The sequence below is a fragment of the Berghia stephanieae genome, chromosome 3 (genome assembly GCF_034508935.2).
Source record: "Berghia stephanieae isolate SIO BIC M18660-M18661 chromosome 3, UCSD_Bste_1.3, whole genome shotgun sequence".
Lineage (NCBI taxonomy): Eukaryota > Metazoa > Mollusca > Gastropoda > Nudibranchia > Aeolidiidae > Berghia > Berghia stephanieae.
This window is the reverse complement of record NC_088362.1, coordinates 38,903,565-38,916,846: the sequence shown is the minus strand read 5'-3', so window position 1 is coordinate 38,916,846 and position 13,282 is coordinate 38,903,565. Positions and strand designations below refer to the sequence as shown.

The window sequence follows — 13,282 nt, the reverse complement described above, 5'->3', positions numbered from 1 at the left end:
CGAACAAAAAGAAAATCATAATCGACTCCCACTATGAAATCCATATCGAGAATGTGGAGAATGCAAAGTACCTCGGCGTGACCCTGGACAGAAATATGAAGTGGAAGAAGCATATTGCCAACACAGCTACTAAGGCAATTAGAACCACGGTCTTCCTCAACAGACAAATCCGCCACTGCCACCAATCTGTGAAATACAAAATATTATGAAACATACGTCAGGCCCATGCTGGAATATAGCAGCTCAGTGTGGAACCCACACACATCACAAGAAATCAATGAGCTAGAGAAAGTCCAACGTCGGGTCACCAAATTTGTCAGCGGGATATGAGCGTAACTCGGTTCATGAACGATCTCCAATGGAAACCGCTCCATGAAAGATGTTCCATCAACAAAGTCCTCGTATTCAACGAAACACAAAACGGAAAACTCGAAATTCCAACTAGCCTTTTGAAACGGAACAACAACAGAACACGAAACTCAGCATTTAATTTTGAAATCCCCCCATTCAAGTACAAACCATCATCTTTACTATTTCTTCCCCTCCACCATCCGACTTTGGAACTCCCTACCAACCACGTGTAAACAGGCCCTTTCGACTGATGACTTCAAAAAATCGCCCCCTGCTACCCCCTAAAACCCCTGATATTGAACAAACGGCCATACAATCTTCAGCCTGAAGCTTTGGTCTTAATGGAAGAAGAAGAAGTAAGAAAATGGCATATTGTGATCAATCGTGACAATTTGTTGCATCTCAGTAAGCAAAACAAGGAAGAAAAGAATGACAAGAAATGAGAATTTTCAATTGTTGCCAATAGAAGAAATTATACTCATTCGCCATAGTAAAATGAAATCACGACCTCGGTCTGATGTCTTTGACTATTTGACTACATTCAATAGTTTGCATCTAATTCATCCCGACATAGTACACAACTGCAGTTGGCAAACTGGTCGATTGGATAAGACATTGCATTGACACCCAGAGGTCCCCTGGCCCAATCCCTGATAGCGCCATCTCGTTATTTTCCTTGATCAAGAAATTTAGCCACTTTGCAGTACTGAAATTAGGTTGACACCTATTTTATCTTGCCCTTTTTTCGATATATGCCAGAAAGAAAAATTATTTACCCTTGAGACTTCAAGTTATAATAATGTTCAGCAGTTTAGAATCAACTTTGTAAATTAAAAACAGTGGCGCTCTACCATTAAGACGCTTTTGTCGCTTTCTCAATATTATTAGATACGTAATCAGAAGTATTTTTGTGAAAAAATACTGTTTTAATTTTTCTTTCAATTGCACAGACATCCTCTTTATCCTGTGCACTTTGACTGTGTGCTGGTTGTGACCAGCAGTCTCAATGCGTGTTATGTCAGGTTGAACTTGAGACTTAGAATTTCCTATCTCCTAAACTTCAAAAGACCTCGAGTTCCTACTTCTTATTGTTTTCAGTTTAAACTCATGTTCTTTATCTGGTTCATTCCAACATAATACCAGATTGACTGGGTGGATCACACCCACCATCTTACTGGGGACAATTGAGTTTATCGTTGTTAGGCAGAATGAGTGTCATATGAATTGAAAGAAAATATACTGAGATATATGAACATCTTACCTTACCTTACCCGGGTTCCATCTCTTTCCAGAGGTCGGATGTCATGGCCTTCCATCCTTCACGGCCCATTGCAGCCTCGTTACAGTCTGCCATGCGCCGTCCTGTAGCTTCCTTGATGCCATCTGTCCAGGATTTCCTTTGTCTTCCTCTGCCTCTCTTTCCTTCAATTCTTCCCTCCATCATCCTTTTTTCGAGACTATCATGTCTTCGCATATGTCCAAAATATGACAGCTTTTTGTGCTTCACAGGCAAAAGAAGTTCTTTTTGTTTTTGGCCCATTAGGTCGAGGACTTCGATCTTTGTTTTTCTTGCTGTCCAAGGTATTTTCAGCATTCTCCTGTACGTCCACATCTCAAAAGCTTCAATACGTTGTTCTGTCTGTGCGGTTAGTGTCCACGTTTCACAACCATAAAAGAAAATGGACCACACATAGCATTTGGTGCATCTCATTCGTGTTCTGATGGAGATATTTGTGTTGGTGAGGATTGGATTTAGTTTCATGAACGCATTTTTGGCCAGCATTATTCGTCTCCTGATCTCTTTATCAGACTTTGCATCGGATGTTACCAACTGCCCCAAGTACGTGAACTCCTTTACTTGTTCCACTGGACACTCTTCTATTTCTATATCTATGTCTATGAGCTCTTTCTTTTTTGTTATCACCATTGTTTTTGTCTTCTTCGCATTCATAAACAGCCCCTTTTCTTCACTCTCTTCGTTCACTTTTGAAAGTAGCTTCTGTAGGTCTTCCTTACTTTCCGCCAACAGGACAGTATCGTCAGCGTAACGTAAATTGTTGATGATGTGGCCACCAACCTTCAACCCTTGTGCTGTTTCTACTTGCCGAAAAATAGACTCTGTGTATAAATTAAACAAGCAAGGAGACATAACACATCCCTGGTGCACTCCTTTCTTGATTTCAATTGCATCTGTTGTATCTGCCTGCACTTTTATCTGAGCCTTTTGCTGCCAGTACAGATTAGCGATTAGAGTCACATCATTCTCTTCCACACCTATTGCCACAAGGTCCTGGATAAGTTTCTGATGACTAACAGAATCAAATGCCTTTGAGTAGTCGATAAAACAGGCATATATATGTCTTTTTGGACCTCTAAGTATTTTTCTGACAGGATTTTTAAGTCGAAAATTGCCTCCCTGGTGCCACTGTTCTTTTTGAATCCAGTTTGCTGTTCTGAAATCTCACGATCTACTTTTGACGAGATTCTTTTCAGGATTATTGTCAGGAGGAGTTTCAGTAGATGGCACATAAGACTGATTGTTCTATAGTCCGAACACTCAATTGCACCCGCTTTCTTGGGTAGCAGTATGAAGATATAAGTGCGAAGGTCTTCTGGGATGTGCGTTGACTCGTATATTTCATTCATAAGGTCCGTTATCACATCAACACCAAATTCACCCAGTCCTGCAGCATTTCTGTTGACACTCAATCTATTCCATTGGCCTTCCCTGTTTTCATGCAATATAGGGCTTTCTCTACTTCTGATCTTAGGATTGTGTGTCCCCGTAGAAAGGACTGTATATGGTTGTCACCTCTGTCCGCATTGAATAGCTCCTCAACATATTCTTTCCATCTATTGGCGATTTCTTCCACCTCAAAGAGGAGTCTACCTGATTTATCTTTGATGCAACCGCCAGATTGAGGGTTTTTATATGTGAATTTCTTGATTTCAGCAAACATTGGTCCAGGGTTTCTCTCATGTGATAGCTTCTCAATACGGTGGCACTTTTCATCAAGCCAGTCTTCTTTAGCCTGGATACACTTTTTCTTTACTGATTTGTCCAGTTCATTGTACCTAGGGGTGCCCTTTGAATGTTTCCGTTCTCTCATAAGATTCAAAATCTCATTCGTCATCCATTCTTTCTTTAGATTTTTTGTTTAGCATTTTCTCGTTTGTAGTTGTTATTGCACCTTTAAGAGAGGACCATTGTTTATCAATTCTACTCTTATACGTTTCTTCTGTTTCTTTATTTGTGTCTTCTTGTTCTTCCATAAGACAATAATACGTATTTTCTACTTCTACAGCATATTTCGCTCTTAGCTCCTCGTTTCTAAGTTCAGCTAGGTCGTACTTTATGTGTTCGTCCATCTAATTTCTTCCAATTTAAGAAACCATATAAATATAACTAAAGTTTCCATTGTGTGAACTGTTCCATTATTAATATCTTTTACAGTCTATCGTATTACCCCTTTAAAGTGACAGGTTACATATGCAAACCAACTCTTCAAACGGGTATTATATCGGAGTGTACCAGCTGCTGAGAGTCAATTTACCACCAACGATACGGATACGACGTATTCGTGATTTGCGCGAAACGTATTGATATTCCTCCTGAACGAAACACAGGGGGCATGTAGCAAGCGTCCCTGGAATCCCTCGCTGGAGACCGATTGCTACAACACGCACAACACCAACAAGAACTCTTCCATGATCAGGGTGGTAAAAGGATAGCCCCTCGGCCCTCACCATGGATCGTTAGCTTCAACGCAGAAGGACTGTCATCAACAAAGATAGAATTACTGTCCAAACTTGAGGCAAACATACTCTGTCTACAAGAGACGCACACGACCGTGGCACCAAACATCCCTGGCATGCACCTAGTCATACAACATGGCAGCGATATTCACGGTAGTGCTATCTACATTAAAGACAAATAAATCTCAGAATTGAAAGCAGGCACTTCAATGTCATATCTATCTACAAACATTCACCAACAGCATTCAAGTGGCCAGTTACATCCACTACTAGTGAGAAACCAATGATTGTGATATGTGACTTTAACAGCCACAGCACCAAAATGGGGATATAGTGATAACAACGAAGATGAGATACTGTTGAGGAATGAATTGACCAATATAATCTGACACTCCTCCATGAAGCAAAAGACAAACCAACATTTTCAAGCGCTCGCACGAGAAGAGGCCAAAACTCAGACCTTACATTTGTGTCTTCAAGACATCTCCAAAACTTTCAGAAAGCTGTCAGCAACCCCATACCAAAATCACAACAGACCTATCACCATTGAGGTAGGACCAGTCATTAGACCCGGTGAGAGCAAACCTCTTCCCAGATTCACTTTTCGGAAGGCAAAGTGGGAAAAATTCTCGTCAAACATAAATGACAGCATCAATACCATCGATCCAGTTCCCAAAAACTGCGACCAGTTCCGGAAGCTTGTTGGGAGAATTGCCAAAAAAAACACATACCTGGAGGCTGCAGGAAATCCTATATACCATGCCAACAGCAAGACCAGCAAGGAACTTTATAAACAGTGTGTGGAGGCTTACGAGACAGATCCATTTGCTGAAGAAACTGTCCAACTTGGTGAGACCTTAATGACATTCATTGCAGAAACAAAATCAGAAAGATGGAAGGAAATGATAACCAGCACAAACATGACCCACAACAGTCAGAAAGCCTGGTCAACAATGAAAATACTAAATACAAAAAATAACAAGCAAACCAGGATTGCAGCTGTGACACCAAACGATGTAGCAAATCAACTTATCAAAAATGGAAAACCAACATACAGAGAGAAGGGCAAACTTAAGGAAATGAAAAGGGAAATGGAAAAGATCGCCCAAGGAAGTGAACAGGAAACAGACCTTTTCTGCATTGAAGAATTGGAATCAGCTCTTGAACACTCCAAACACGGTAATAGGGCTGGTCTAGATGGCATCACTGCAGAAATGATAAAAACATGGTTACTGACTCATATCAACAATTGTGTTGAATCGTGCACAATACCAACGCTTTGGCGACAAGCAAGAGTGTTAGCTCCACTTAAACCTGGAAAAGACCCAAATAGCAGAAAGAGCTACAGACCAATATCCTTCCTCTGCATAATGTACAAAGTATATGATCGCATGGTATTAGCCAGGATTTCCCAAACAGTAGAAGAACATCTGTCACCTTACCAAGTTGGTTCCGCCCTAGAAGATCATGCTGTGACCAACTCCCGTCTTGACACAATACATCGAAGATGGCTATGAGAACAAGCAAATTACAGGGGACCTGACAGCTGCCTATGTCACAGTAAATCACAGCAAACTTCTGCTTAAGATTGCAAGGGTAACTCGTAACTCAAAAGTTGTTGCAATAATAAAATCCCTTATGTCAAACCGTCGCTTTTTATGGAAATGGATGAGAGGAAAAGCAGATTGACATCACAAAAGAATTGACTCCCTCAAGGATCGGTACTTGCACCTATCTTTTTCAACATTTATACCAAAGACCACCCCGAGTTTGAGAACATCCGGAGGTTTCTATATGCTGATGATCTGTATCTTGCATCCCGGGCCTCTGATTTCAAGACCATTGAGGAGAGATTAACAGACACCCTGAGTATTATTTAAAGAACTCACTAAATGCCAACCCAGGAAAAACTCAAGCGTGTCCCTTCCATTTAAAAAACCACCAACCCAACAGGAAACTGACAATCTCCTGGAATGGGAACATATTGGAGAACAAAACATTCCCCGTGTACCTCGGTGTCATCTTAGACCGCACACTGTCCTTCTCTCAGCACACAAAGAAAACAAAAACAAAGGTGGCCACAAGAAACAACCTCCTAAGAAAACTGTCAAACACTATATGGGGAGCAGATCCCAAAACAGTCAATACAGACCGCACTAGCCCTCTTCTATTCATCAGCCGAATACGCCTCACCAGTCTGGGCAAGATCTTGCCATGCCAAAAGATTGACCCTGAGCTACATAAACACCTGCCGGATCATTACTGGTAACTTGAAACAGACTGGAGTTCCAGTCCTTCATCGGCTGGCTGGTATTGCACATCCCCACATTCGAAGAGCCAATTCTTCCAAAGCCCAGAAAAATCAACAGGATAATAATAAATAAGCGCTTTGAGGTTTCGACGAAAGACACTATATTATTATTATTATTATTATTATTATTATTATTATTATTATTATTATTATTATTATTATTATTATTATTATTAGGGAATGGACCCAAGGCACTCCCTCCATGACCACAGCCCAACGACGATTAGACTTAAGTCGAGAAAGAGCTTCATGACGGAAAAAAGCATCAACCCTGACCATGCAGCTGTATACAAGCTTTCCACATCGAGGGAGTGGGACAATCATGCAAATGAAGCTGTTGAAGATCCAGGAGAAGAACTGCACTACGGAACTGAGCTCCCCAGGAACGAATGGGTAACACTGAACAGAGCATGGGCAAAAATTTGGAGAACAGCTGAAAACATGAAAAAGTGGGGACTGCTGCGACTAGCGTGTGTACATGCGGATGCCTAGAGCAGACGATGGAGTGACAAGCAATGATGATGAACAAAACACAATTATTGTAATAGAGTGTTATGGTGTGGTCTGAAAATTCAATTTACGACATAATGTCAAATACTTAGGGCATTGGTTAAGATTGTTGATAGCCGTTTTAAGACTTCGACTTTAAAAATTGAGCAAAATTAAATGTGATGGATACGCTAAAAAGCAAAATACTTACAACGAATTATGTCCGGTTCAAAATCCTTGTTCAGCCAGTCTTTACAACACTATACTTCTTATATCTGGCATAGTAAAATGATGGCTTTGTTTTGTAAGTGTTTGTTTGGTTGGTTGGTTGGTTTTGTTGTTTTGTTGTTGTTTTTTGTGGTTTTTTTCATGCCCAAAATTATCCGTGCTAACTTTTTTTTTAATTTTGAAGACATACTACGCTTCATTTTGTGCAATAGACGTGCTTAATCCACGTTTTTCAGCGACTCAACATTTACTTATGACTACAATGTCTAACTATTTTCAAATAATAATAATAATAATAATAATAATAATAATAATAATAATAATAATAATAATAATAATAATAATAATAATAATAATAGCAATAATAATGATAATGATAATAATAATAATAATAATAATAATAATAATAATAATAATAATAATAATAATAATAATAATAATAATAATAGATTTTTATTGTCCTTAAATATGGCAATTTGTCATTTAGTTACACTTGTTATAACGTTATATAATAACTATAACACTGAACAGATATTTCACTCCTCCTACTTATTCTCTCTCTCTCTCTCTCTCTCTCTCTCTCTCTCTCTCTCTCTCTCTCTATCTATCTATCTATCTATCTATCTATCTCTTTCTTTCTTTCACGCGTGCGATAGACACGACATAAACAGATGCATTTCGTTTTCAATTTGTTACAATTGTGGCAATTGGACACTAAATATTATCATCATTATCAATTGGTCAATTAATCTAAAATTAAATAATTAATCATTCAGTCAGTCAACACATTAGTCCTTGATTTCGCAGTTCCATATGAGATATTCAACATTTTTATTGCTGATGGAACGAACATTGATTTGTACTTGTTCATTCTACATTTAATCTGACAATGCGCTTTACTTTTCCACCAGGGCGACGGATGATTCCAGATGGTGAATATATCAGTCCAAATGGAATGACAACCACAGTGGACGGAAGTGACATCAGCTATGATCATAACACAGATTTCTATCCCATGCCTATGATGGGTTAAGCTATTCCAAGATGGCGGGTCTAGTCTTCAACATCTATCATTCAATTTTTGATAATTTTGTGCAGTAGTTTTACTTTTTCTTATTGAATTGAAATGGATGCTATAATATTGCTATGGTACAGTTTTCTTTATTTTAATTATATAATTATCGTTTTATTACTGAATACTTTCAGTATAAACCTAATCAGAAAGTTGTGTATTATGATGCAGCCACTTTGTACTTAATAAAAGAACAAGGAAAATTACTTTTGTCCTGATTCTGAGATTGTACGGTCTATTTTGGGCATTTTCTGATTCTTTTGGGTTTTTTAAAACTTATAATACAGTGTGTCCATTAATGATGGGTACATTGTAGTGACACATAATAATCCTTATATTATTAAATTCCAAAATGTCACTTAAAATATAAGTAATTTTAGAGGAATTTGCGATATTCCGTATACACGGAACTTAGAACGGACTATAGATTAAATATCTGAATAGTGCTGCTTTGAGATTGTTTATCATTTTGAGAAATAAGGTCACAGAGGTCACGATTTTATATTATACCGAATATAAGATTTAGTAAAATTAAATGCAAAAATACTTCTATTTTTAAAATTGACCGAATAGTTGACAAATTATTAGCATTTTAAATATCCAACAGGTCAATGTCACTGCCAAGGTTGTCTCGGAAAATGACCCAACTATCGCCGTGTTTGGTATCAAATTTAAAGCCTTGACAAGACCAATACAGAATTTTTGATAGTTGTGCTATTTGTTGATCTTTTGATTGCCGTAATCGGTAAAAGTATAATTGGGATGATGAAAATTGACAATTATGTTAGAAAGGTGTTGGATCACACAAAAACACAGAGGGTCTCCATAATGAGAAACCAAGCATTGTATTGAGTTTTAGTTGCCCTTTCCTTTGCTTTTTTACATTGCTAATTACTGAAGGTCAAAAAGAAGAATGACAATTTTCAACATATCTGACATCTCTTGTAAACTAAATCACTCGTCATCAATGTATTCGTCACTAGACTCATCGCTTGACACGGAAGCAGGTTGATAAAGGCTATTTCGACAGTTCTCTTGATCATTACATTTACAAACTATTGTGCATGGACAGCTGCGCGGCTCCCCACTTGCGAGTTTTTTCACTAGGCTGTTTATTTGCAGTTCCCTCAATGTGTTTGTGATAATTTAGTTGTCTGTCCAATGTAATGCCAAGGTATTTAAGATTGGGGTCTGGTGGTAGTATTGAGTTACCGACTGTTATTTTCAATTCTTTTGTTGCCTCACGTTTATTCAAGCGGAAGTTTGCGGATACTGATTTGGTGGTGTTCATTTTTAGGTACCACTTATCCAAGTATTGTTTCAGGCGGGTGGTGTCTTTCCAGTTTTTCGATTGATGGCTAAGGCCCAGTTGTCAGCATATCAAAGTTTGAGTGTTTCGCTGCTTGGCATGTCCGAGATATAAATATTGAAGAAGGTTAGAGCTAAAACTGAACCTTGTGGTACCCCGTTTTTAATTTTTCGTGTTTTGCTTTGGTTTCCTCCCAATATGACATGAAATTGTCTTCTGCCAGTCATGGTAGACATCAATTCTAGCGTCTTTCTACACGGAATCATTTTTGAAAGCGTTAACATCAGTCCGCCTGTCCAGCCAGTGTAGTAAGCTGCAGATAAGTCGATTAGGACTGTAACAGTCTTCTTTTTGTTCTCAAAGCCTGATCGTACCAAGCCATCAGCAATGATAATCTTGAATCAGACGAAAAAAGATAGAAGTTTTTTCACAAGAAAAGAAGATTTTAAAAATCTTTAACAATATAATTTTTTTTGTACATTAATTTTTTTAAAAATTACAACGATTTAATTTCCCACGTACCATGGTTCAGTATTTTGTATGAGAGTATTTTGAATGTTCGTTTGCATCAAGTCCTGAATTCATTGTCTTATTGATGATGTAAATTCATGGATATCTCCTTCGGTTAAGTTGTTCCAAATTTTATACAACGTTTCAAACAAAGCGTCTGGATTCAATGCAAATCCACGACACTTGAGGGTCCGTTTAACTCCGAACGTCCTGGATAGGATTCATACCGAGAATGATACCTGGCCATGGCTATGGTTTACAATAAATTCTTGAGTGATTTTGGTCCTGTGTGGTGGAGCGTGGTCCTGCATAAAAAGGCCAATAACATAGTCATTATTTTAAAAGAAAGTTTCTTAGCTATTCTATGGCATCTGTACTCACTGAGCAGTTTATACCGTTCTTTCAGTGAAATGGAATACATTTGTCGCATCTATTAATCTACTGCCGGCTTCAGTGTAGCCAATTGTTTTGTATCTGTCTTTTGTTGTTGATCTTATATTAAATTGAGCTTTTATATAGCGCAGTATCCACTAAACGTGCTCAAAGCGCTTTACACGGGGTCCGTGGCCAACAGCAACACTAAACATGTAGGACGGGACATGACGCTTGTTATGTGATATTACAATTTTTTCAGACGGAGACAACGCAGTTAACGGCCAGGTATTCATTTTACACCCGTGTACGGTGAGAGAATGTGAGTACAGAGCCTTTTCCAAGGACTCAACTATGCGCCCAGCGGGGCTCGAACCCAGGCACATTTCTTGGTATTGTTAGAAAGGTTTAAGTTGATGTCATCGTTGTAAGGAAAGCAATAAATAAACAATACAGTGACGCCATTGTCCAAAATCCCAATCAATAGCAGCAACTAATCGTATTTTTGCTACATGAAAACATATGTAAAACACTTCTGACAATTCAAGCGCATTTTCTGTGTTAACTAACAACAGCAAAATTTTGTACTTGAATTTTAAACATCCGTATATTGAGTACTAATAGCCATAAGTTAATAAAGTCGTTAAATTCGAAAAGCAAGCGGTTTTCAAAAAAGTATATTTTGATAAGAAATATGGGTGAAGTCATTTAAAGGTTATAATAAAAGCATTCTTGAATTTCTGCGTTTGAAATTTCGAACACGTTTCCAATGCGCGCTCCGAAGGTCACGCGGCGGATGGCATTGGCAATGTGTTCACAACTAAAGAAGGATTTCATGAATCTTATATTGTAGAGATCACTGCTATCTGGAGTGGACGTGCGTTTCATTTCCTATAGATAGTATGCGTTTGGCTAAGAAGCTCATAACATTGCCATCCGGAAGTATAACGGACCAACACACAAAACTGTGTGTATCCATGAACGTTTATAGTCGGGTTAATACAGTTCAGTGAGCATCACTCATAAACGCGGATGTCAAAAAACAATGACAAAGACCTGAGTGACGTCATCTGCATACTATCTATAGAAAATCATGGAGCATGATGGAATGCAGAGGCATTAAGATAAAACAAGCCACAAACTTTGGAGGCTTCTTCATTGAAAACGAGGTATCTGAGGTCCCGGGTTCGAGCACCGCTGCAGATTATTATTTCTTTTCACTTTTTTTCAATTTGCTCACTAATAATAATAATAATAGTAATAATAATAATAATAATAATAATAATTATTATTATTATTATTATTATTATTATTATTATTATTATTATTATATTATTATTATTATTATTATTATTATTATTATTATTATCATTATTATTATTATTATTATTATTATTATTATTATTATTATTATTATTATTATTATTATTATTATTATATTAATAATAATAATAATAATAATAATAATAATAATAATAATAATAATAATAATAATAATAATAAGTCACTGGAGCAATTTATCGCATCAGAGCAAAGCATTTTATCTTTCAATAATATAGTCCATTCCACAACCTGGACACTAGATTTGTTAGTGACATTAAGCCTGTTTTTCCATTGGTTACAGTACCATACTTTGGGAATTTTCTTCTTTACGATAGATCTATATAAAAAACGTGGGTTTGAGTCGACGTTTGAAGGGTTTACGTTAACAATATTATAAACAGTGAACAATGTTGGCTTGACTAGTGGTTTACTTTTCACGAGATTCGTGTGCACTACTCACTAACATTACCACCCTGAATTGGATTCAATAGTCTGATGTCACGTCGCCCAGCAACGGCGGCCATCGTGGTTCGAAACAAAAAAGAAAATCGGTACTTTTTATTCTTCATCAAGCTAGAACTTTTCATATGTCTTGTGATCAGAATGTGTAAAAGTCAAAATATGATCAGATTTATAATGGGTTTTTATTTTCCTATGGATACGCTTTTATGCTCGTCGGAGAAATATTTCATAAGGGCGTCCGCCATTGTTCCGATAGTTTAGAGCCAGTTACCATGCGTCATTACGAGGGAAGTGACGTTACGACTGTTGAAGTGTATTCAAAATGGCACAGCAAATTGTACACTTTCTACACACTTGACATAAATAGTTGTAACATTTAAATAGTTAAAAGCCAGAGGCGGAGCTGCCTCTTGTAATTTCTGCATTCATAAAAAAAAAACTGATCACAATATGGATTTTAAAAATTTGTCACAATGAGGAAAATTTACAAGTATTTATCCAGAGAGGCGAAGTGCAGAATTCTTTTTCATGGAATGCGGCGTATAGCAATACTATTTATAGATTGCCCACAACCAGGAACTCAGAGTGGAGAGGTCAAGTTAATAATTATGTCATTTTAATAAATTTAAAAATCGCGCCACCTTTAAAAGGTTACAGTGTATACAAACCTTAGATGGACTTTGGTATTAAAGAAGCTTCAGTGATGTGTCACATCATTACATTCAAATGATCACCCCCCCCCCCTCCCCAGTGAACATAATTCAAGAATGGCAAACATGTATCGTGCTCGATGGGTGACCAGTGGTTTTTCGTGACATGTCTTGTGCGACCTTCAAAAGTTGTCTTGCTCAACAGTTGGGCGGAGATTATGTCTTTGTGAAATCCTATTGTCCTATCGAAGACAGGCGTAAAACTTCGGAGGACCCCCCCCCCCCACGCCGCACGGTTTTTTACAACAATGTCCACAAAACGCATAACCACCAAACTGGCTGCTTGTGTCGTCCAATATTGTATTATGTGTAAATATATAGTCAATAACGAGCTGTCATGCTCTTCTAGTTTCAATATAAAATACAGGAAGCCAAGAATATGCGGATTT

The 13,282-nt window shown here is 37.7% G+C and overlaps 1 protein-coding gene across 1 annotated transcript in view; it reads left to right on the top strand.

Moving 5' to 3' along the window:
• The window catches only part of LOC144967695 (uncharacterized), a 45,463-nt gene extending 37,050 nt beyond the window's left edge, over positions 1-8,413 (top strand). The window contains exon 4 of the mRNA XM_078905236.1: positions 8,047-8,413. Coding sequence (XP_078761362.1) covers positions 8,047-8,168 — 122 coding nt within the window. The 3' untranslated portion in view covers positions 8,169-8,413. The remainder of the gene's footprint in view (positions 1-8,046) is intronic.
• The last annotated feature ends 4,869 nt before the right edge of the window (positions 8,414-13,282 follow it).